Genomic DNA, 22,127 nt, shown 5'->3' with positions numbered 1-22,127 from the left:
TAGGGAAAATGCCTACTTGCCTATTCCTTTAAGACATTTTAGTAATGATTCACAGTTAAAGGATGTGTAGGCCGAAACCTACTTTCCCCAGCACCTTTCTTGGTGGCTGTCCCACACCCCATGCCGTCTTTTTTCTGGGGCCCGAGAAGGATACCAGCTCCCTCATCCAGCGTGTGTCATTGTCTACAGTCAGAATACACTCTCAGACATTCAAACCACTCTTCCCTTGTTTTATAAAAAGTCCAACCTTTATACGCTTAATGTCATTTAGTCCTGGTTTCATTTCCTGAATCTTTGTGTTGCTCTCTCTTCCTGGATCTCATGTTCAATGCTGCCAGTTTCTTTGTCCCTGCAGGTGCAGACAAATTAGCATAAAGAGTAAGTTGCAAAATTGGAGAACAGCAAATTTGATTTCAAAAGCCATTTCAGATTGAGGTCCATTTGGTGGCATTAGGAGCAAAACTAATAAACAAACCAGATTTTTTTCTACTCAAATTGATTTTTTTACATGACAGTATCCCTTTAGAAGTAGAATATTTTATCAAATTCTGATTTTAGCTGTCATGTACAGTGGGTTTTTTGTTTCCTTTCTCATTATTGCTGACTGTTAAGTTATGTGGGTTGGCAAAGGAAAACCCTTTCTTTTATAATAAAAAAGAAAGTCTTGCCTTTGAAGCTTCATTATCTGCCTGTGTCTTCGTGACCTCGTAGACGTGGCCGACTGGGATTTGACATTCATGCTGTCATGACTCCCATTTTGCAGATGGAAAAAAAATTGCGAGGAAGCTTCAGGTCAGTACCTGTGCTTTGGAAAGACACCATGGTGAAGACATCTGGGCTCTGCTTTACTCGCTCGTCATCTGGAGGGTTTTTGGTGGTTTCTCTCATATAGATGGAATATATTTACCTGTTGGCTATTTTTTTTTAGCCAGAAAGGGACATCACTGATACACTCCGAGGAGGCCCTCTCATGAGGGGTCACAACAGAGAATTCTCTAAGATTCCAGATGTTCTGGAAGGTGTTCACTTCTCAGTGCACAGGCTCCTGTGATTACAAGGCACGGCCGCTCACTTAAGTTCTCATGGGAGGGATCCTCATTAGGATGCAAGCGTGCCAGTGAGAGGCAGCAACCTAACAGGAGTGAAGACACAGGAGCTGTGCACCTGCTACATCGCAGGGCAAGTGGACCCAGATCCAGGACAGCTGGGGCTCGCTGGCAGGGCTGCGGGATCCCCTGTGTTGTCCTGCACTGCTGTGCTGCGTCTCCTCCCATACATACGCTCCTCCTCTGCTCCACCCTCGCCTGGCGTTTCCATCTGTGCCCTATTTCTTATCTTTGTCCCAGAGCTTTTGCTTGCTCCTCTTTTTTTTTTCTTCCTATTTCCTCATCTCTCTGACTTGAAGTGGCCCTTATGGCCCAGACTCCCCATCTGGCATTTACTATGCATCTCCCTGAGCTCTGCTTCTGCTGATTGATGCCTCATTTGTTGCATATCCCCGATTTCAAATCCCTAAGAGTGAGAATCTGGTTGGCTCATCTTTCTGTGCTGAGCCATGGTGTGCTTCACTGCTCAGTCAAGAGATGAGCTGCCCTTGGGTACGGTGCCCACCCTGAGGGGGTCAAGTGGAAGGAGGGGTATCATAAAGTACTGGCTGTAGGGGCCAGCACTATGGCATAGTGGGTAAAGCTGCCACCTGTAGTGCCAGCATCCCATATGGGTGCCGGTTCGGGTCCCAGCTGCTCCACTTCCGATCCAGCTCTCTGCTGTGGCCTGGGAAAGCAGTAGAAGATGGCCCAAGTCCTTGGGTCCCTTCACCCACATGGGAGATCCGGCTCCTGGCTCCTGGATTCGGATCGGCTCAGATCCGGCCCTTGTGGCCATCTGGGGAGTGAACCAGTGGATGAAAGACCTCTCTCTCTCTCTCTCTCTCTCCCTCCCTCCCTCTCCTTCTGCCTCTGCTGTTCTGTAATTCTGCCTTTCAAATAATAACTAAATAAATCTTTAAAAAAAAAGAAAAGAAAGTACTGGCTGTGTGAGGAGAGAGCAGCTTCCACTGGAAAGTGTGGAGAGAAGGCACTAGGCTTGACACATCCGATGTGCTGCCTACCTGTCTTTCCTAAACCTTGCTAATGCCATTCTCACCCTGCTGTCGTCTGGCAGCCCCTGAGGAACAATTGGAAATTAATTCCTAGGAACCAAAATACTTTCAAGGTCAGAAAAGGAGAAATCATTACAGAGACCATAACCACAGATACTGAATTAAGAGCTTTCCATTTATTACTTCATTTTCTGCTCACAACAGCTTTATAAAGTGAATGTTACAATCCTTGTTGGGCTTAAATAACCTGTTCAAGACCAACTGGTATAAAATGGAACACATAGCACTTAAACCAGATCTAACTCCTTCCAAGAGCATGCCCGACAATTGTACTCCTGCAGTGTCTAATTCGGTATCTTTTTTTTTTTTCATGGAAAATGCACTTATCATTTTATTTTTTTTTATCTTTTATTTAAGGAATATAAATTTCCAAAGTACGACTCATGGGTTACAATGGCTTTCCCCCCCATACCGTCCCTCCCACCCACCACCCTCCCCTTTCCCACTCCCTCTCCCCTTCCATTCACATCAAGATTCATTTTCGATTATCTTAATATACAGAAGATCAGCTTAGTATACATTAAGTAGGGATTTCAACAGTTTGCTCCCACACAGAAACATAAAGTGAAAAATAATAGATGATTTTTTTTAAATGATGATGAAATCAGATCAGACCTATTGTCATGTTTAATCCCAGTGAGAGTCAAGTTGGGAATTGATAATTTCTTTTTTTTTTTTTTTTTTTTACAGAAGATCAGTTTAGTATGCATTAAGTAAAGATTTCAATCGTTTGCACCCCCATAGAAACACAAAGTGAAATATACTGTTTGAGTACTCGTTATAGCATTAAGCCTCAGTGTACAGCACATTAAGGACATTCGGTATCTTTAACTGGCGTTTTCTTCACCTGAGTGAGATTCAGCATCTCCGAAATGAGCTGATTGGAGCGTGAGGGAAGGCTTCCTGAAGCCGGTACCGGGATGGGGGGTCCCTTGGTGAGGCTATGGGGACTTGTCCCCACGAGGGGTTAGGTGGGCATAGGGGAATGAGCTCCCCAATGTCGGCATGACGGAAGTGCTTCACCTCCCCAAGGTGGTTTCACTCCCAGCACAAGTGCACTTGTTGGGCAGAAACCTTCTGTGACTTATATTAACACAGATCCATTATTAATATGACAACTATGCACACCTGCAGACTTAATTGCTTCAATTTTCTTGAGTCACTGATAGGTTTATGGGTTGCCTCAATTCCAGTAAAACTGAAGCAATCTAGGTTGGGCGAGAAAGTCTTCCTCCGATCAATCTCATGAGCAGATCCAGTTCCCAGCCTGATGACAGACTTTCTTTCCAGACAGGGCAATTAAAGAAGCAGAGCCAGCCACTTTTTAAAGTCCCCTCATCTCTGTTTCATCATCTATAACACAGTCGCAGGAATGCCAGATGGGAAGCATCTCCCCTTCTCCCCTTCTCCTCTCCTGCGTGGTGCACGTTTCCGTTTGCTTCTGTGAGCATGGTGGCTGAGGGGAGGGGTTTCTATTGCACTTTACGGAACCCTCACCTAAGATCTATAGGCTTTCTTGGGATGAGGCAAGAGCTTTTCCCCACCATCTGGGTCCAGCTTTTCAGAATGAAACAAAGATAGCACAAAGTCAGATACCACCCTTCCCTTAAATGGCTAAGACAGGCTCTATCAAAGGAAGCAATCCACCTAGTACTTGCTTGGGAAGAGTAGAAGTTTTTTAAATATAAAGCAAATGTTTTCGAACACAGCAAGGACTTGGAAAAGCTTAAAAGATTATTAATCGACTGTGTATAAGACCATGAACAGTAGATAGAAATTATTTGACCAAAATAGATGTTTATGATCATCTGGGATCTAAGAGGTCCTCGAAAGATATGTAGAAAATGTGACAGTCAGAAAATCACAAAATTCTTTCATGATTGTAGTGGGGAAACAGAAAAGTAACTGCTGGGATTAATTTTCTCTGTTTTTATTGACAAAATTATAAAATTCCACCAAGTATGTTACTTCTTAAATTGAAGAACTGAAACAAATAATACTGAGTGCTAAGAAGACCCCAAATCAGGTAATTAAATAAAAATGGTTCAATTACTGATGCTGCAAAGAATACACCAGTGCCTACCACATAATTTGAGAGGTGGAGTTGGGGAAGGTATCAGGGCATGTAGTTCAATCTTACCAGCAAATGTCCCTGTTTGTATGGTTTCTGCCACCCTGTTGGGGGTTGCCTAGTGGAGATCTGTAAGTACTTCATCTGTCATTGAACCTGACATGAGTGAAAGAAGGGTATGGCACAGTGGTAAAGGGTGTATGGTGATAGTGAGCATACATAAAGGGAAATCAAATCCAAATGATCAAAAAATTTTTTAAAATCAAAATGATCAGTGTTCTGTAGAGTGTGCCATATGTACTGATCAAGCAGATTGACTCATATCTTCAAAAGTTTTGATAGTTTCTACCTTTAGAGTATGTTATTCTTGGGATAGACATTTGGTGCACTGGTTAAGATGACTCTTTTAAATGTTCTATTTAAGGTTTACAAATTTCATTATTTCATATATACAGCAGATTCAGGAACATAGCGGTACTTTCTACTCTTGGGAATGCCTGGGTTTGAGTCCTGTCTCTACCCTGATTCTAGCCTCCAGCTGATGCGCACTTGGAAGGCATCAGATGATGATGGCTCAAATAATTGGGTTCCTGCCAACAATATGAGAGACCTAGTTGAGGTCATGTATGCTGGCTTTTGCCTAAGTTAAACTAGGCATTGTTTAGGGTGTTTGGGGAGTGAACCATTGGATGGGTCATCTCTCCTTCTCTCTCTGAGTGTGTATACAATCTGCTTTTCAAACAATTAAAACAAATATGTTTTAAAGTACATTTTTAAAAAGATTATTTATTTATTTGAAAGGCAAAGTTACAGAAGAGAGGGAGAGGCAGAGAGAGAAGGAGAGGCAGAGAGAGAGATCTTCCATCCACTGGTTCACTCCCCAAATGGTCACAAAGGCCAGGACTGTGCCAGGCTGAAGCCAGGAGTCTGGAACTTCATCCAGATGTCCCACATGGGTGCAGGTGCCCAAGCACTTGGGCCATCTTCCTCTGCTTTCCCAGGCACATTTGCAGGGAGCTGGATCAGAAGTGGAGCACCAGAACTAGAACAGGTGCCCATAAGGGCTGCAGGCACTGAGGCAGCATAGTAACCTGTTGTGCCACGGCACCGGCCTCTTAAATACACTTTTATTAAATGCTGAGTTATCACCATATTTGTTGAGCATAAGGCTTCAATTATGAAAGCAGTAAAATTAACAGAGTTTATAAATGATTTTGATGACACTGAACTTTATGTACTAGAAAGTAAAGTTGATGGAGACAGACTATAAGACAATCGTAAGAATCTATGGTAGAGGGCAGAAAAGAGGGAGACGATTTTCATGTGATCACCTTCAAGGCAATGAGCTCACAGATAAAAATTAGCTGTTGTTATAAAATACAAGGATCTTTCATACCATTGATGATTCAGGCAAATAACTTAGAGCTCATTAAAATCACTCTGAAAACATCGACCCAATATGATGTTATGGGGGACGCGGGAAACACAACAGTAGTCTACACTTAATAGGGAACGGTATGGATTTTTTAATACAGGAATAAAATAAATTATTCTTTTCACTAATTTTAATGATAGTAATAACTATAGCTCATATTTCTCAGCATGTGTTTTCACTTTAACTGCCCTGTGATGTAGATATTTATGTTATCTCCACTTTTGGAAAGATGGAGAAATTGAGACATGATTTCAAGGGTAGTGAGTATAAAACCTTGCCTCAGATTTTGGTTTTCTCATCTTATAATCCTTTTTACTTCTGCAGTGCTCAACCACTCCACTCCAGGGAGTGCATTTAATGAGCCAGAGAAGTGCACAGAAAGTTGGTTGTCATGGTCAGTAGGAAGTAGGTACGGTTCTATGAAGGTAGAATAAAATCCCTGACACATCCTGGATGCCAAAGTCAAGTAGGGAAGACAGGAATATAACTAAGTTTCCTGACACGTGGCAAAGATGAAGAGACGCATGTGAGCCATGTTTACCACTTAAAGTGTCTGTGACCTTGTCCACCAAGTAGTCAACTGCTAGGATTGCAAGGTCTAGATTTGAAACCCAAAGAGGTGAGTTTAGTGCAAAGGAAAGGCAGTGCAACTTCATCCAATATTTATTACTCACGTGGAATTCATTTCCCTAGGTGTGGCACAGTCAGAAAATATTGATGTAAGTAAGACAAAAAATGATATTGAATAGTTTTTGAATGAAAGGCACAGATTCTCTTGCTAGGAAGCAGAGGTTACCCTCAGTTTTGAGGTTGAAGCCAGGGAGGACAAGTGTGCCCTAGCATAGCTGCTTCCAGCTCCATGCAGCTTTGGTCACGGGAGGAAGAGTAGGTGGAGACACTGTCTATGCTGTACAGCTGGCCCCAGGTTCCTGTCTTGGTGTCCTGACATCAGTTGGCAATGCCCTGCAGTTACCATCATTGTGTTCAGTCTAGCTTATTTAAAAGCCTACACTTGTGTTCCTTAGGAGTGTCCTCTTCCTCATCAAAGGCAGAAAACACAGTGACTTATTTATTTATTTATTTATTTATTTTGCAAAACTCACAGCAGTGTGATGATCAGTGCAGTGAAGGGACACAGCAACAAGGCAGGCACAAGGAGTGATGCCAGCCAGAAAGGAGTACAGAATGACATACAGGCTTCCCCTGTGCCCAAATACACCCTTCCCTTGGCATGCACGGCTCCTGTTTCCTACCTGTGTTCTGTATTTCCTTCATGTGAGAAAAGAGACAGGGTCATGATGAGGAAAAGTCCTGTACATGTGTGCTCTTCCCTGTTGAGCAGCCATGCACCTTCGCAATCCAAGTCACCTTGTGCTCTTTGGAAATCATTCACCCAGCAGGGCTTTAAATGGCTACATCAACATTTCCATGGGGAGAGTTGTCAGGTCGTTTGGAGGTTTCCTTGACCCCTTCTGCAAAGAGCACTTATAAAAATCAGCCTCTAGAAATGGGCCCACCCCACGGCAGCGTCAAGAGTCTGCAGATCAGTAACCGGGAACAAGCACTGAGCAGATTGGGAGCTCCAGGGGAGCCTGTCATTGGGAAATCACGTCAAATTGTCGTCTGATTTGTACACTCGTGTGAATTGGTTAATAACTCAATTTCATTCTCAGGTCTATAAGCCCAAACCCTTCAAACTCCTGACAGTGCTTACTATTGATGTATATTTCTGCATATCTAATTTATTAAGCTGAAATACAAGCAGAGTAGCTCGTGATTTCTCGGTGTAAATAAATATCACTTTGGTAGGCAGTATGGTCTGGCAGAAAGAGCACTGTGTGGAGAGTTAGGAAGCTGAATCTGGAACATGCATCTCCTTAGGTCTAACCCTTAAACTTGTCACGTACCCTCCTCGGCCTTTCAGTTTCTACTTCTAGAAAGAAAGGACCACATAGGTCTGATGAATGAAAGGGGAGTCTTGTAAGAAAGACCTTTTGCCCATGAGAGTCTCACAGGCATGGAAAGCCATGACATGGTGGCAAAAAACAATCTAAATGAAAGATCCTGGTGAACAAGACCCCAGCAGAAGGAACAGGCCATCAAGGAGAGAGGCGCCTTTCTCTGAAGGGAGGAAGGAACCTCCACTGTGATACGGCCTTGACTAAACAAGTTCAGAGTCGGTGAACTCAAGGGGCTTCCATAGCCTAGACAGCTCATAGCAAGAGTCTCGGGTGATTGCTGATGTCATAAATAAGAGTGCCAATTGTTAAATCAACAACGGGAGTCACTGGGTACATGTTCCCCACGTAGGATCTCTGTCCTTAATATGTTTGACTATGAAACTCAAAAACAACACTACTAGTCGAACAATACCCTATACCTTGTGCGGTTGTGTGAGTGCAGCCTGTTGAAATCCTTGCTTAGTATATACTAAGTTGATCTTCAGTATATGAAGGTAATTGAAAATGAAACTCGATGAAGGGTGGGATGGGAGAGGGAGAGGAGGAGGGGAGGGCCATGGGAGGGAGGGAGGTTGGGGGGAGAGCCACAACAATACAAAAGTTGCACTTTGTAAATTCACATTTATTAAATAAAAAAACTATATAACAAACAAAAAAAAGAACTTAATATTTTACCCTTTTAGTATTTTTTATGTTCTACTTAAAACTATTGGTTGAACTCTGTAATTAATACACAATTACTCTTAGGTGTTTAATTAATGCTATAACTAGTACTCAAATAGTATTTTACACTTTGTGTTTCTATGTGGGTGCAAACTGTTGAAATCTTTACTTATTATATGCTAAATTGATCTTCTGTATATAAAGATAATTGAAAATTAATCTTGATGTGAATGGAAGGGAAGAGGGAGTGGGAGAGGGGAGTGTTGTGGGTGGGAGGGAGGTTATGGGGGGGGGGGAGCTATTGTAATCCATAAGCTGTACTTTGGAAATTTATGTTCATTAAATAAAATTTAAAAAAAAAAGACCTTTTGGGGCCGGCACCGTGGCTCACTTGGTTAATCCTCCACCTTTCAGTGCCGGCATCCCATATGGGCGCCAGGTTCTAGTCCCAACTGTTCCTCTTCTAGTCCAGCTCTCTGCTGTGGCCTGGGAGGACAGTGGAGGATGGTCCAAACACTTGGGCCCTTGCATCCGCATGAGAGACCAGGAAAAGGCACCTGGCTCCTGGCTTTGGATTGGTGCAGCTCTGGCCATGGCAGCCATTTGGAGAGTGAACCAACGGAAGGAAGACCTTTCTCTCTCTCTCTCACTGTCTATAACTCTACCTGTCAAATAATAATAATAAAAAGAGCTTTTCAGTTTGCACGGTGGTGATAGTGATCATGGTTTTGGTCGTGTGCTTGTGTCTGTGGAATCCCTCCACTTTCTCAAATACCTAAGATTGCTACCACATCCCATCTTCATTTTGAAGGAACTTGAGTTCCAGTCCCAAATATGGCACTGCAGACCACTGGAAGCCAACATGACTAAAATCAGAGAATTTCAGAATGCGAGAGGCTTTGAGGTCACTTAGCCCCCTTTCCTGGAGAAGGCTATGGTTTAGAGAGAAGAGCCTGCAGAAATGACCGGCCCTCTAAGCTCTGGGCTCCCGAGCTGCGTGTTGGAGTGCGTGTGAAGAGGCGGTGCTCAGGGTCGGTGGGAAGCCTCTTTCCCCAGGGTGAAGTCGAGAACGGAAGATTCCACTGGAGCGCAATACCTCTCAGTGTTTGCGATCCTTGGTTTCTACACGGATTAGTCTGCACAGGATTCAGTTTACCACTAAAGGATTTGCTTCTTCCCTCCTCCTGGCACACGTCACCACTCCCAAATCCCTCTGAAGGACCTGCCCATTTAAATTCATGAGTGACTTGCTGAGTGCCTGTCAGTTTCTCTAAGGCGGGGCTTGCAAGCCTGTCTCCAATGACATGGACAGCAGGCCGGTCCCCTGGGAGGCCCCTATGGCCAAGTCTTCAAGAGAGTTATGGTGCACTTTTATCAGAGACATCTAGAGGGTTTTCAGTTTTCTAACAAGCACTTACAGAAATGCCCAACTATGCTGTGGCCTAGATTCTTCGGCTGCAACAGAGCTGATTCCTGGACGAAGCGTTCCTGGACCTAGGAAGACTTAAGCAGCTGGAGCCATTTGAAGATACCAGTTGCTTAGTTCTGTCAAAAATTGTTGCTCAGTTTTAGGATGTATGTAAGTGATAATAATGACAGCAACAAATACCATGTTAATAATGTTGATGACGATGCTATCGATGTTTGTTGGCATTCATTAGATGCCAGATACTTCTGAGCACTTTGGTTTTGGTATCTCGAGGCTGAGATCTGCACAGTGAGGGGATGGGAGTTTAGACAGTGAGAAGAAATGGTGGCATTAAAACAGGTAGACCTGGAAATTCTCCCTCCCCTCAATTCTAGTACTTACTAATTGGGGGGAGTAGGTCTGTGCTCCTGAAACTCAAACTCCTTGTCTGTATAACATGGATATCACTGTCCACAATGAAGAGTTGTTAAGGGTTAAAGTAGCTCACAAATTTTGGAAGAGCTTTCTAACAGAACCAGCACATAATGGGTACATCATTATCTGCTCAGTTGAATCATAGATGATAAGAACAGAAAGACAAGTAGATGAGGACTAATTAGAAATGGAGATGAATCAAGACAGTTTAGGGCAAGAAATAGGCTATTCTCCTTTTGTAAGTCATTTACAGGTGATGTCTTGTCATTACCTGCTCCTTTTTCTATCCATTTCATAAGACAAGAGCCCTAGAGGGGGACTCAACGGAAAGCATTCAAGGTCAGAGAATTATAGCAAATACTAAACTCTTTGCTAGTGAAAGGCTAGCACTATGAGAGAGAGTTGAGAGTGAACAGAGCTCTCACTGGGTCTAGTAGGCAGTTTCCTTATGATCACTCTGCAGGCAGTATTTCAGCTTCCCCAGACCTAGGCGTCCAGGCTGCTTCCAAAGCCGCACTGCAAGACAGTAGCCCCCAAGGTCTCCAAGCTTGTCAGAATTCCAGCTGTGAAACCTCAGGTTTCAAAAGGACTTGTTCTCATGACAATGTGCGAACTGATCTGTAAATGCATACTTTAACATGACGAGTGTAAATATTTTTACACATGGTACTTGATGTCAGATTTTGTTAAACAAGTGCCGTTATCTCAATCTACAGAGGTCAGTAGGGTTGCAATGGAGAACAGAACTAGATATTCGCAAAACAACCTTTGTACCAGTACAGCTGCAGCTCAGATAACCCTGCCTTTTTCAAAGAGCTCTGGGCTTTTTCTTCCCCTTTCAAATGAGATTTTAATGAGTATCATGTGGATAAACTCTTTGCAGAGGTTTGAAAAGATCCAGAGAAGCACGGTGGTAGGAACAAGCAAACCATTTTGGAGGAAATCACAAGCCATTTGAATGCCTCCTCATCTCTCTGGTTGTGTCGGAACCTTTTGGCTGCATTTCCCCCCACAGGAATGTTTTCATCTCCATGGCTAGGTAAATAGGATGTTCATGTAGTTGCTCGATTGCTGTTCATGCCAGCACAGAGTCGCGTGGAGTGACCTACTTCCAGCCGCATCCATAGAAAGCCTCGCTGCTTTCCATCAAGGCTGATTTTAAAAGCCACCCTTTGCTGCCCACGCTCCCACCCTCAGCAGCCCCCAGAGACTACATACTATCAACTATGCAGGGTCCTTATTTTCTTTCTCTCCTCTCCCCTGCTTCCTGTGTTGCTTCATTTTAGCCCATCTTAAATGGAGGAGTGGGTGTGTGGGCAGCATTAGAGGAAGTTAGCATTCCAGATTTTTTAGAACATAGTTCTATAAAGGGATATTGGAAGGCTGCTGGAGTGCTAACTTGCAGTGTTTTCGTACCTAGACTATATTTATCCACATAGCCGATCAAAGGTTAATAACACATTGGAAATCCTCTGGAAGCATCTACATGTGGACGAATCTTTCTTCTTGGGCACCATTTGTTGAGTTGTCAATGGGTAACTCTCATGAGTTTTGATACAATCATTCCACACTCTGTTGATTGAAGGGCTGGGCCAAGAGGAAGCATTCCAAATTCCAGTAGGAAAGTTTGCTTTGCAAAACATCCACAGAAACTTTTATCTAGTTGGCATACAGAACTATAGTCAGCCTGTCCCTGACCCAAGCACCGTGTCAGGTTTTGTGATGTTGAATAGTAGAGTTACAACTGGAGAGTATCTGGAGACCTCCTGGTCCCATCGTTTGAAGACAAGAAGAGTAAATTTCAGAGAGATTACAGCAGTTCCACCCTCCAAGCTCCCTGTCCAGTGGTCTCTCTAATCTGCTGCTCCATTGCTCATCCCAGGATCATTGTTGCCTTGAGGCTCTGTTTTGCCACTGAAGGCAGACAGCCCCACACAGGGGAAAAGAAATTTGGCTATTCTTTGCCTGGTTACAAGTGGGAATTTCTATTCCAAATCTCAAAGAGTTAGTTACTTGAAAAAGAAACCTCCTGTGCTTCTGTGGGGTGAGAAGCTTTGACAATTGTAAGCTATTTCCTCTAAAACTTTTGCTGTCCCTTATCCCTTGCTCAAGGCTTTGTGGAGGGACAGAAAGGAGAATGAGATTTTTTAAAAAAGATTTTATTTATTTGAGAGGTAAAGTTACAGATAGTGAGAGGGAGAGACAGAGAGAAAGGTCTGCCATCCATTGGTTCACTCCCCAAACAGCCATAATGGCCAGAGCTGTGCTGATCTAAAGCCAAGAACCAGGAGCTTCTTTTGGGTCTCCTACATAGGTGCAGGGGCCCAAGGACTTGGGCCATCTTCTACTGCTTTCCCAGGCCACAGCAGAGAGCTGGATCGGAAGAGGAGCAGCCGGGACTAGAACTGGCATCCATATGCGATGTCAGCACTACAGGCAGAGGATTAACCCAGTAAGCCACAGCGCCAGCCCTGAAGAATGAGGTGCTAAACAACTCCATGTGAGTCAAATACAGGAACCTCAATGAGAGTTCCACTCCCATTTGGGCTCTAAATATCTGCACAAAAGAATTTCCCGGCTGTGCTGTCTCCCATTTTGTTGTTCACTTGGCCAGGCACAAACTTCAGCAAAACCATCAGTGCTCCTGGCATCGGTGGTGGATAGAATTCAGGCACAGCTGGGTGTCCTGTTCCCTGCGGCTCTTACCCTGGGATGTGGGATCGCATCACTTCAGAACTCCACACCAGATGGTTGCCATGGCAAGAGGTGTGGAGACCTGGCCAGCTCAGCCCAGGGGCGATTGTTCCTCTGACCAGTCTCATTTCCTCACTTGCCTTGCTTTTTCCTCTGCATCTCTCCTCTGTTTTTGTCCTCGTCTTTCTTCACAGATGGTCAGCACATTAATGTGCCGCTGTCATTATGTTTATGAAACAAGTTGGGGTCTTCGGAGGCTGCTCTTCCAAAACCATTAAAGACTTGGGTCATATCCGCCACCAGGATGCAGCCTCGCAGGATAATTAGTGGTCCCCTACTGTTATTAACCCCTGACTTCAGCAGGTTGTTTTCTTACAAGGGTGTTGAAAGTTAATACTACTGTTAATAGTTCCAGTCCAAAGACCATAATGAAACCATGTGGGAAACCACATTGACCATCAATATCTTTCAAAGCCTGATATTAGAGGGTGGAAAAAGGAAAGTGAAAAAGAACAGAGGAAAAGGGGGTAATGCTATCACAGGCCTATCTTTGACGATCTTAATGATAGTATCTGATATACAAGACACATTTGGTATTCTCAGTTTCGGATGGTTGGCTTATCACTGCTGAAGCTGTGAGATTCATCTTCATCTCACAGGGAAACTTGGAATGGTCACTTAAGATAGCATAGGGTGACGGTGTGGCTAGATTCTATTTTTAGAGATGTCCTCTTTCCCTTGTAACTCTTTCATAAAGGACCTAAGAGTATTCATAGTGATACATGTAATAAAATTGAAAAACAACTAAACAAGACTAATATTCCATGGGCCCACCAACTCCCCTACAAATACGGATCTTCACATCTCTTTTATTTATTTGGAAGTCAGAGAGGGAGAGAGTCCCTGTCTGCTAATTCACTTTCCAAATGCCTGAAATGGCCAGGAGTGGATGGAGCTAAAGCCAGGAGTTAGGAATACCATGCAGATTTCCAGTGTGGCTGGCAAGAACCAAATTACTCTTGCTATCACTGCTGCCTCCCGGCTTCTGAATTAGCCAGAAGCTGGAGTAAGGATCTAGAGCCAGGAATCAAATCCAGGCACTCTGATATGGTACAGGAGCATCTTAACTGCTAGGCCAAACGTCTGCTCCCACAGAAGTACACTACATTTGTGCCCCAGTTGATCTATTCTTTTTAAAAATCTGCACTTGGGACCCCCTTCTGAAGTGGTCCTAAGATTATCAACAAGTAGGAAAATTCTGACCTAAGTTAGGTCTTTCGATCATCAGTAATGGCCATCAGGGGGTATCATCTTCAACAGTGAATGACTATGGGGTCAGTTCACTGAGCCCCCTTCACATGAGGTGGATGATTGACAAGTTAATGCTCCCTCCACCGTGACCTTAGCAACCAGAGCAACCTCATTACTGCTCAGCTGGATTCAGCTTGAAACTCAGACTGGCTGGGAGTGAAGAGGGTCCCAGAATGCCAGGGTTTCTCCCAGCTACTCCGTGCAGTTCAGTGAATTAAAGGATCCTTGAGAATGTCCCCAGTTGGAGTCCATATTTGAATTTAAATGATCAAATTACTTGAGAGAGGGCAAAATGAAACTTGCCCTCAATGAGATTATCTTTTGGGGAAACTGATTCTGATATGATGTGTTTTCTTGGCAGTTCAATGCAGGGACTGCCAGCAGAAAGGCTCAGAGAAGGAGAAAGAAGTGCGAAAGGAAGAGGAAGTTGTAGTGGCTGCAAGGGACATTTCTATACCAAAGTTTTGGGTGTCCTAAGCTGACTCCACGAAGAGACTACCAGCTCATGGCTCACAAGCTAACATTAGAACAATGACTAAGGCTAATTTAAAATAATTTCATCTCATACTCCTTCCCCCTGCCTTTCACCACTCCAGGTTATTCCCTATTGTGACTTGTCCTGCCCAAGGACCCATCATTCCATTCCTTTATTGCATGAAGAAGTGCTAAGCTTTCTTTTTTAGAAACCACATCTCGGTGCCAGCGTGGATGAGAGTCTTTCTTACCAGCCTGAAGTCCAGTGTGACGATGGCCCTGGGTGTCTGGAAGGCCCTGTTCATTCTAAAATGTTCCACTACATGCACAGGGAAAGCAAGGGTGGACAGCAGGTGCAATTCAAGGAAAAGCTTCATCTTGCATGGGACATCAAACTTATCGTCTTTATAGGTGGAAAAATCATGGCAGGTAAAAGCCACAGAGTCATCTTGCAGCTCATCTGCAGTCAAACCTTGTTCAGAAGAGAAGATTCAAAGCAAGGTAATCTGTCCGGCAACTCGGATCATACCTGGGCCTCTAGTCCCTGTTCACTGTTCAGGTCCCTGTTGCACATAGGACCAGAATCACAGTGAGATCCTGCTTGGGTCTTCTTTGTCTGCCATTCTCCTTCTGGGTCTCTCTAATCATTCTAAATCTTGGCTTAGTTCATTCTCCTGCTTAATAAGACCTAAATCAACTCTGGCTCTGAACTCCTTAAACTGGCATTCACAACTTTCACGGTTCACACCCATGTGCACATTTAGCCTGGGCCCTCCCTTATTCCTCTCCATGTCCTCTCCCCACAGCTTAGCCAGGCCTCCTGTGGGTCTGAACGCAGGCACCCTCCTCCTGTGGGTCTGAACGCAGGCGTCCTCCTTCTGCTCCTTTGCACAGACTGTTCTCTTCCTCTGGACTTGGCTCCAACATTGTCCCCATTTTATTTCTTCCCATCAGTCATGCCCAGCCAAGTTCCACCCTCTCACTCACTGCTATAATGTTCAGTGGTTGTGTTCATGGCCATGTCTTAGGTTTGCTACCAGATACAAACTCCTTGGGAGAGGGACCATGAAGCACATTTGCTGAATGAGGGAAGTATAATGTGCTGCAAAAGGATTTATTCCATATCAGAATAAACACTACCCTGGTTTCTGTGGATTCCAGTAGTTCCAGAATTTGGGGAGGGGTTGAGAGGTTTGAGGCTCTTGAAAATGAAGAAAGGAAGCCATGCCTGTGTGGATGTCTCAGCTTCACATCTGAAGACGGTATTGGAGTCCTTGCCGTCTGTGGTAATTTGAGATGGTTGTGTAGGAGTCTGTGGGCACTTATTTCATTCAGTAGATTGTGTAAGGGTTCTGTCTGGACCTCACTGGCAACCCCCAAGTGGCCTTGGGCTGGAACTATGATTTTAGCCCTTCTCAGATTTGCTCCTTTGTAGTCTCATGGCTGGCTTGCATCGATTAAAAAAAAAGTCTGGGGGCTGATGCCGTGGTTCACTTGGTTAATCCTCCGCCTGTGGCACCGACATCCCATATGGGCGCCGGGTTCTAGTCCTGGTTGCTCCTCTTCCAGTCCAGCTCTCTGCTGTGGCCCGGGAGGGCAGTGGAGGATGGCCCAAGTGTTTGGGCTCCTGCACTCACATGGGAGACCAGGAAGAAGTACCTGGCTCCTGGCTTCAGATTGGTGCAGCGCCAGCTGTAGCGGCCATTTGGGGAGTGAACCAGCGGAAGGAAGACCTTTCTCTCTGTCTCTCTCTCTCACTGTCTATGACTCTATCTGTCAAATAAAAAAAATAAAAGCCTGAGCACCTCCTCTTCTTGACACATTCTACTGACATCCAGATCAGGCAATCATGTTGATGTCCCAAGCTCTGATGTCAGTCTTTTCGGTGAAGAAATCTATGAGACACTTCCTGTTTCCTCTGTGGTTTGTCACTGGTTGACCCAGGCTAGAGATAGCATAACTAAGCAAGTCCTTGGTTTACTTATTTACTTATTTTAGCTCTTCCATGTCAGATCCTGCCACGAGAGGGGAAAACACAAGGGAAAAACCTGTTATTTCATAATCAGTTTTGAAAGTAAAAAGTACCCTCTTTCCCTCACGCCTTGCCTTCTCTGATGAGCCTCATCGAGACAGGATCTTGATCTCACCACCCACAGGGATGGGCCTGAGTAGCCACAGAGAGCTTGGGAGGGTTGGCCTGGAAGCCCATGCCAGAGACTCTGTGCTCTCAGTCCAGCTCCCAAGGAGCACCTTGACAACATCGCTACTGCACCTTTTCTTTCCTTGGTGCCATCACTCCTGGGACCCTGGAGCAGAATATCTTCCCTCTCATCAAATGGTTTGGGCTGCTGTTGAGTTTCAGGATGCTTTTTAAAAAAATATGTATGTATTTATTTATTTGAAAGGCAAAGCAACATAGACAGAGAAATACACACAGAGATATTCCATCTGCTGGTTTACTCCTCAGATGGCCACAACAGCCAGAGCTGAGCCCGGCTGAAATCAGAAGTCAGGAACTCTATCTTCATTTCCCACGTAGGTGGCAGGGGCCAAAGCACTTGTGCCATGTTCTCCTGCCTTCTTAGGTGCATTTGCAGGGACCAGGATCAGAAGTGGAGCAGCCAGGCCTCAAACAAGTGCTCTGGAATGGGGTGCTGGTGTTGTAAGCTGCAGTTTAACAACTGTGCCACAACACCAGTGGAACATCTTTTGGAGCTGATGAAAATATTCTGGCACTTTACAGTGGTGATGGTTGCAAAACTTTGTAAATATATGAAAAACAACTGGATTATATGCTTTGAAATGGTGAGCTTTTTGGTGCATGAATTTAATCCAATTTTATTTATTTTTTAAAGTTTATTAATTTATTTGAAATGCAGAATGACAGAGAAAGAGAGAGAGATAAAGAAAGAGAAAGAAAGAAAGAAAGAGAGAAAGAAAGAGAGAAAGAGAGAGAGAGAAAAGGAAGGGAGGGAGGGAGGGAGGGAGAGAGGGAGGGAGAAAGGAAGGAAGAGAGAGAGAGAGAGAGTTAGAGAGAGAGAGAGAGAGAGAGAGATCTTATATTTGCTAGATCAGTCTCCAAAAGGCCACAGTAAGAACTGGGCCAGGCTAAAGCTAGGAGGCTTGAATTGCACCCAGGTCCCCCATATGACTGACAGAGGTCCAAGTACTTGGACTTTCCCTCACTGCCTTTCCATGCACATTGTCGGGGAGCTGGACTGGAAGCAGAGCAGCCAGTACTTGGGCCAGCATTCTTATATTTGATGCTGGTATCCCAAGCAGTGGTTTAATGGGATGTAACACAGTGTCTGCCCCCCTATATATCAATTCTTTCTTGAAATGCAGATTTATATATCTATATCTATCTATACATAAAAAGAGAGAGAGGGAGAAGTGGGGGAGAGGGAGAGAGATATCTTCCTTTTGTTGGCTCACTCCCCACACGGCTGCAACTGCTAGGACTGGGCCAGGTCAAAGCCAGGATCCAGGAACCAAGAGTTTCTTTTAGGTCGCCCATGTGGGTGGCAGGGGCACAAACACTTAGTCAATCCTCCGCTGCTTTCCCAGACACATTAGCAGGGAGCTGGATCAGAAGTGGAGCAGCCGGGACACAAGGTGACACCCACATGAGATGCCAGTGTCATAGGTGGCGGCTCAATCCACTAGGCAACTATGTTGGTTCCAATATATCAATTCTAAAACAAACTATGAGATATTAAGACCTCATTGAAAAAATGAAAATACTGTAGCATAAAAGCTCCTGAAAGACCAGATGGCTTTTCTGCTCAAGTGCTTCCTCTCTCAGTCCATGCTCTGAGGTCCTGCTGTCTGGAGTGTGTGTTAGTGTGGAGGGGACCTAATCTTTCATCCATCTCAGTCCCTGTTCTGTGTCATGTTGAGATGACCTGGGTTCCGTAATCCCTCATCTTTACTTCCATAGTTAAAACAGAGCTGAAGAGCCTGGCCTACTTGATGAGGATCTCCTGGGGAATTAAAAAAAAATGTAAAATAAAATGTAAAATAAAAAAATGTTAAGAGATGTGACGGTATGGGGGTGTTAGACCTGCTGCATAGTTACAGGGTTCTTCATGGCATCCAGACATGTGTGGAATAAATAAATAAGTGCCTCGGAGTGGGCAAGGGGAGGAGGCTAGGTGTGTGCTGCCCTGAGTGATTTAATGACACCGTGCAGTGCTCCGTTAGGCGTTGGGAGAGCTTGGATTTGATGCCTGCGAGGACAGGAGGCAGAGTCTGGTTTCCTTCCACTGCAGTGACAGGGCAGGGACTTACAGAGGAGGGGCTGTTTCCAGGGGCATCCTTTTGTGCTTTGATGGGGAGGCCTGAGGAGTGACTGGAAGGGTAAGTGCCCATGGGGTTTGTGGTTTCTGGGCGTGCCTGAAGAGTTGCCTGCCCACTGCTGCTCCCAGCGCACACCTGATGGTTCTTCCCCACCTGGGAATCTGGAAGCCTCCTGAGAGGAAGGGTGGACTTGGCGAGCCAGTATCACCGTCTCATGTGGGGCTGTGCCTGGGGAAACCAAGCCTGGGCAGGGGATCTTCTGTTTCCGCTCCCTCTGCTCACTGCAGCTTTCTGAGCCCTGGGGCGGGTCACATACCAGACCACGGACAGAGGCGAGGTGGACGAGCCCTGTGCGTGAAGAGGGAGAGGGGCTCCAGCGAATTGGAGCTCTGGTGACCTGGTCTTTGCTGCCTTCTCACCTTCCTCACTCTCTCTAGCTGACCCTTTGCCCTGGCCTCTGTGACTGTAGGGACAACTGGGAGGACCCTGTCCGTGTGTTTCAGGAGCAGGCTACTGGCCTGGGACAGAACAAAGCTTTCTCACCAGCTTACTCGCAGAGGATCAGCCCGGAGTCTCCCTCCTTCTCGTCCGTATTCTCCTTCTAGTGCCTCAGCATCCTGTCTCCACTTTTCTGCCTACGGAAAGGAAGAGCTCTCGTTCTTCCAAGCTCAATGCCAGTATCACCTCCCTCCAAGAAGGCTACTTTCCTCCGCTCTCACACCCTCTACCCAGGCAAGATTAATCACCTCTTCTGGGTTCCCACACAGCATTGTTGTGCACCTGCTGTGAGACTTACCCCTTTACTCATGGTGGGCTCTTTGCAGAATTTGTTGAGCTCCTCATGTAGATCAGAAACTGAGTGCCTAGAACAGTGCCTGGTGCATAGTATATGTCTACTGAGTGCCCGTTGAATAAATGAATGGGTCAATGAATAGCATTTGCTCACTCCCACAGATAGTGAAAGATATTTATAAACTCCATAAATATTTAAATTTGCTTTCCTCTTTATGGTTGTGATACTTGATGAGGATGCATTCTAAATGTGTCTATTAAATCTTTTTTATGTCGTCAGAATTTTTTTTTTTTTGGTCAAAGGTGATAAATTTTGAGAGAAATAATGCCTTTAAAAACATAGAGCTTTATTAAGCAATGATTTGTTAATGGTGTTCAAAAGAATGCTAGTTCCCTGGTGTGCTAATATTCTTAAGGAAGAAACGGCCCGAGGACCAAATGATGTTTGGAAAAGCCTGGGTCAACCATTTTTCTCTATTCTGGGGTGTCTCCAAGCTTTGAGATGTGACAGCGATACACAGTACATTTCTGCAACATTAGCTTTGCGCCTATTACAGCGTAAAGGGCACAGGAGGTTTTGGGTATTTTGTTATAAATTCATTGATGATGGTTCAGTGCCTTGATCTAGATCCCTGGGAAGCAGGTAGGAGGTAGGTGTTTGTGTCTGTGAGAAGGGCTCAATTCTTCACTACTCTCTTCATGTTTACCACCTCGGCTTGGAGAAACAGAAGAGAAAAATTAGAGGAATTACAACGTTACCTGCCACAGAAAGTTATCAAACATCTCCAGTGGACTATGCAGCGAATGACTGCGGTTTTAGGAATAGCCTGTCAGCCCCAGTTGCTCGGCAGTAACCTCCCAGGACTATTCCATAAATGCCAGTTCTGTGCACAGTAATTACCAGCTCTCTCCTTGGGAGATTCTCGGTGTGTCTACGAGTGATTGCTAGGGGGACTCACACTTCCAAATTTCAAAGAGGCAAACAACCTTGCATTTACCTTGGAGGGTTATCAGCTATTCAAACTGTGCCTCGTAAAGGGTGCTATTGATCACAGAAATAGAGGTAGAACTTGAATTTTCACCGTGGTGTTTTTCTCAATGGGTGAGAGCCTGGCTCACTAGAGTTACGGTGGGAAAACATACGGGGGATAATTCTCTTCCCAGGATCTCTCGCTTCCTTGAGATTTGGAGTAACAGTCATTCTGACCTAAGTCTAATTGGACCCCCCCCCTTTTTTTTTGCCTTCTAATGAAAAGTGCTATTTTGCAGCAATGGCTAGGAGGAAGATGGAAAACTTGGCCTAGACCAAATCCTCACCTGTGCCTTGGGTGTGTGTCCTCTAGAGATCTCGGGGAACACGGAGGACATCCCTTTGGTGCGCTGGAGGCAGCAGTGGCTGGAGAATGGCACTTTGCTCTTCCACATCCATCACCAGGACGGTGCCCCGAGCCTCCCTGGACAAGATCCCACTGAGGAGCCGCAGCACGAATCTGCAGAAGAGGAGCTGAGGATCCTGCACATCTCCGTCATGGTAAGGGCAGCGTGGCCTTGGCCGTTAGCCCTTAGCTTTGTCACCTGGACATCAACAGCCTGAGGCAGGTGTTTACCGCAGTGGTTAAGGCTCGACTTGCCATGCCCGCATTCCGTATCAGGGTGCCTGGGTTTGAGTCCTGTCTCCATGTCCAATTCCAGCTTCCTATTGATTTGTACTCCAGGGGGCAGCAGGTATTCATGGTATTGGGTCCCTGCCTGCCTTGTGAGATAGGGATTGTGTTCTTGACTCCAGGGCATTTGGGGAGTGAACAGATGGACAGGAGGTCTCTCTGTCTGTCTCTCTTTGTCTCTCCCAAATAAAAAATGAATAAGCAAAAATAAAAAGGCTTGGTGTCATCAAATAGCTCTACATAACCCAACTCCATAATGATCACTGATCATGTTAATAAGTAAACTTTGCATTTGTAGAAAGTACACCCACTTGTACTGTAAGCAAAATTTGTTAGCTATTTCTATAGCAGCATTCCCAAACTGTTCTCTCTAGGAAGATGCCCAGCTAGGGAGTAACTTTACAAATCAGAGTTAATATCAGGTAGAGGAATGGACAGTCTTACCAAGGAATCATTCACTGTATCAGAATATCTTAGAGTGGGTGTTCTGTAAGTGTTTCTTAAATAACTGAATCTCCAGGTTGCTTACTGCTGCCAAGCCTTCTTTCTTCTTTCTGCAGCCAGGAAAATCCGGCATCCTGGATTTCTCCCCTCTTATAATTTAGGGAATATCAATAGATACTTGCTTCTCCCCCTTGTCCAGTTAAGAAACCAGCTCTTCTGTTATCTGGAAATTGGAAGCTTCAAGAAAATTAGAAGATTCTTCCTAAAATGGAAAGAGTTGTTTTAGAATGTCACTAGAAACCAAGTGCTACAATG

At 44.9% G+C, this 22,127-nt stretch overlaps 1 protein-coding gene across 4 annotated transcripts in view; it reads left to right on the top strand.

Annotated features, from left to right (window-relative positions):
* ASTN1 (astrotactin 1) overlaps nt 1-22,127 on the top strand; it is a 338,979-nt gene that overhangs the window by 96,136 nt on the left and 220,716 nt on the right. For all 4 annotated transcript variants that reach the window (XM_070077167.1, XM_070077166.1, XM_051858230.2 and 1 more), the window contains exon 2: nt 21,048-21,235. In XM_070077167.1, the coding sequence (XP_069933268.1) occupies nt 21,048-21,235 (188 nt within the window). The remainder of the gene's footprint in view (nt 1-21,047; nt 21,236-22,127) is intronic.

The sequence above is a fragment of the Oryctolagus cuniculus genome, chromosome 7 (genome assembly GCF_964237555.1).
Source record: "Oryctolagus cuniculus chromosome 7, mOryCun1.1, whole genome shotgun sequence".
NCBI classification, from domain to species: Eukaryota; Metazoa; Chordata; class Mammalia; order Lagomorpha; family Leporidae; genus Oryctolagus; species Oryctolagus cuniculus.
This window is presented reverse-complemented; position numbering and strand designations above follow the sequence as displayed.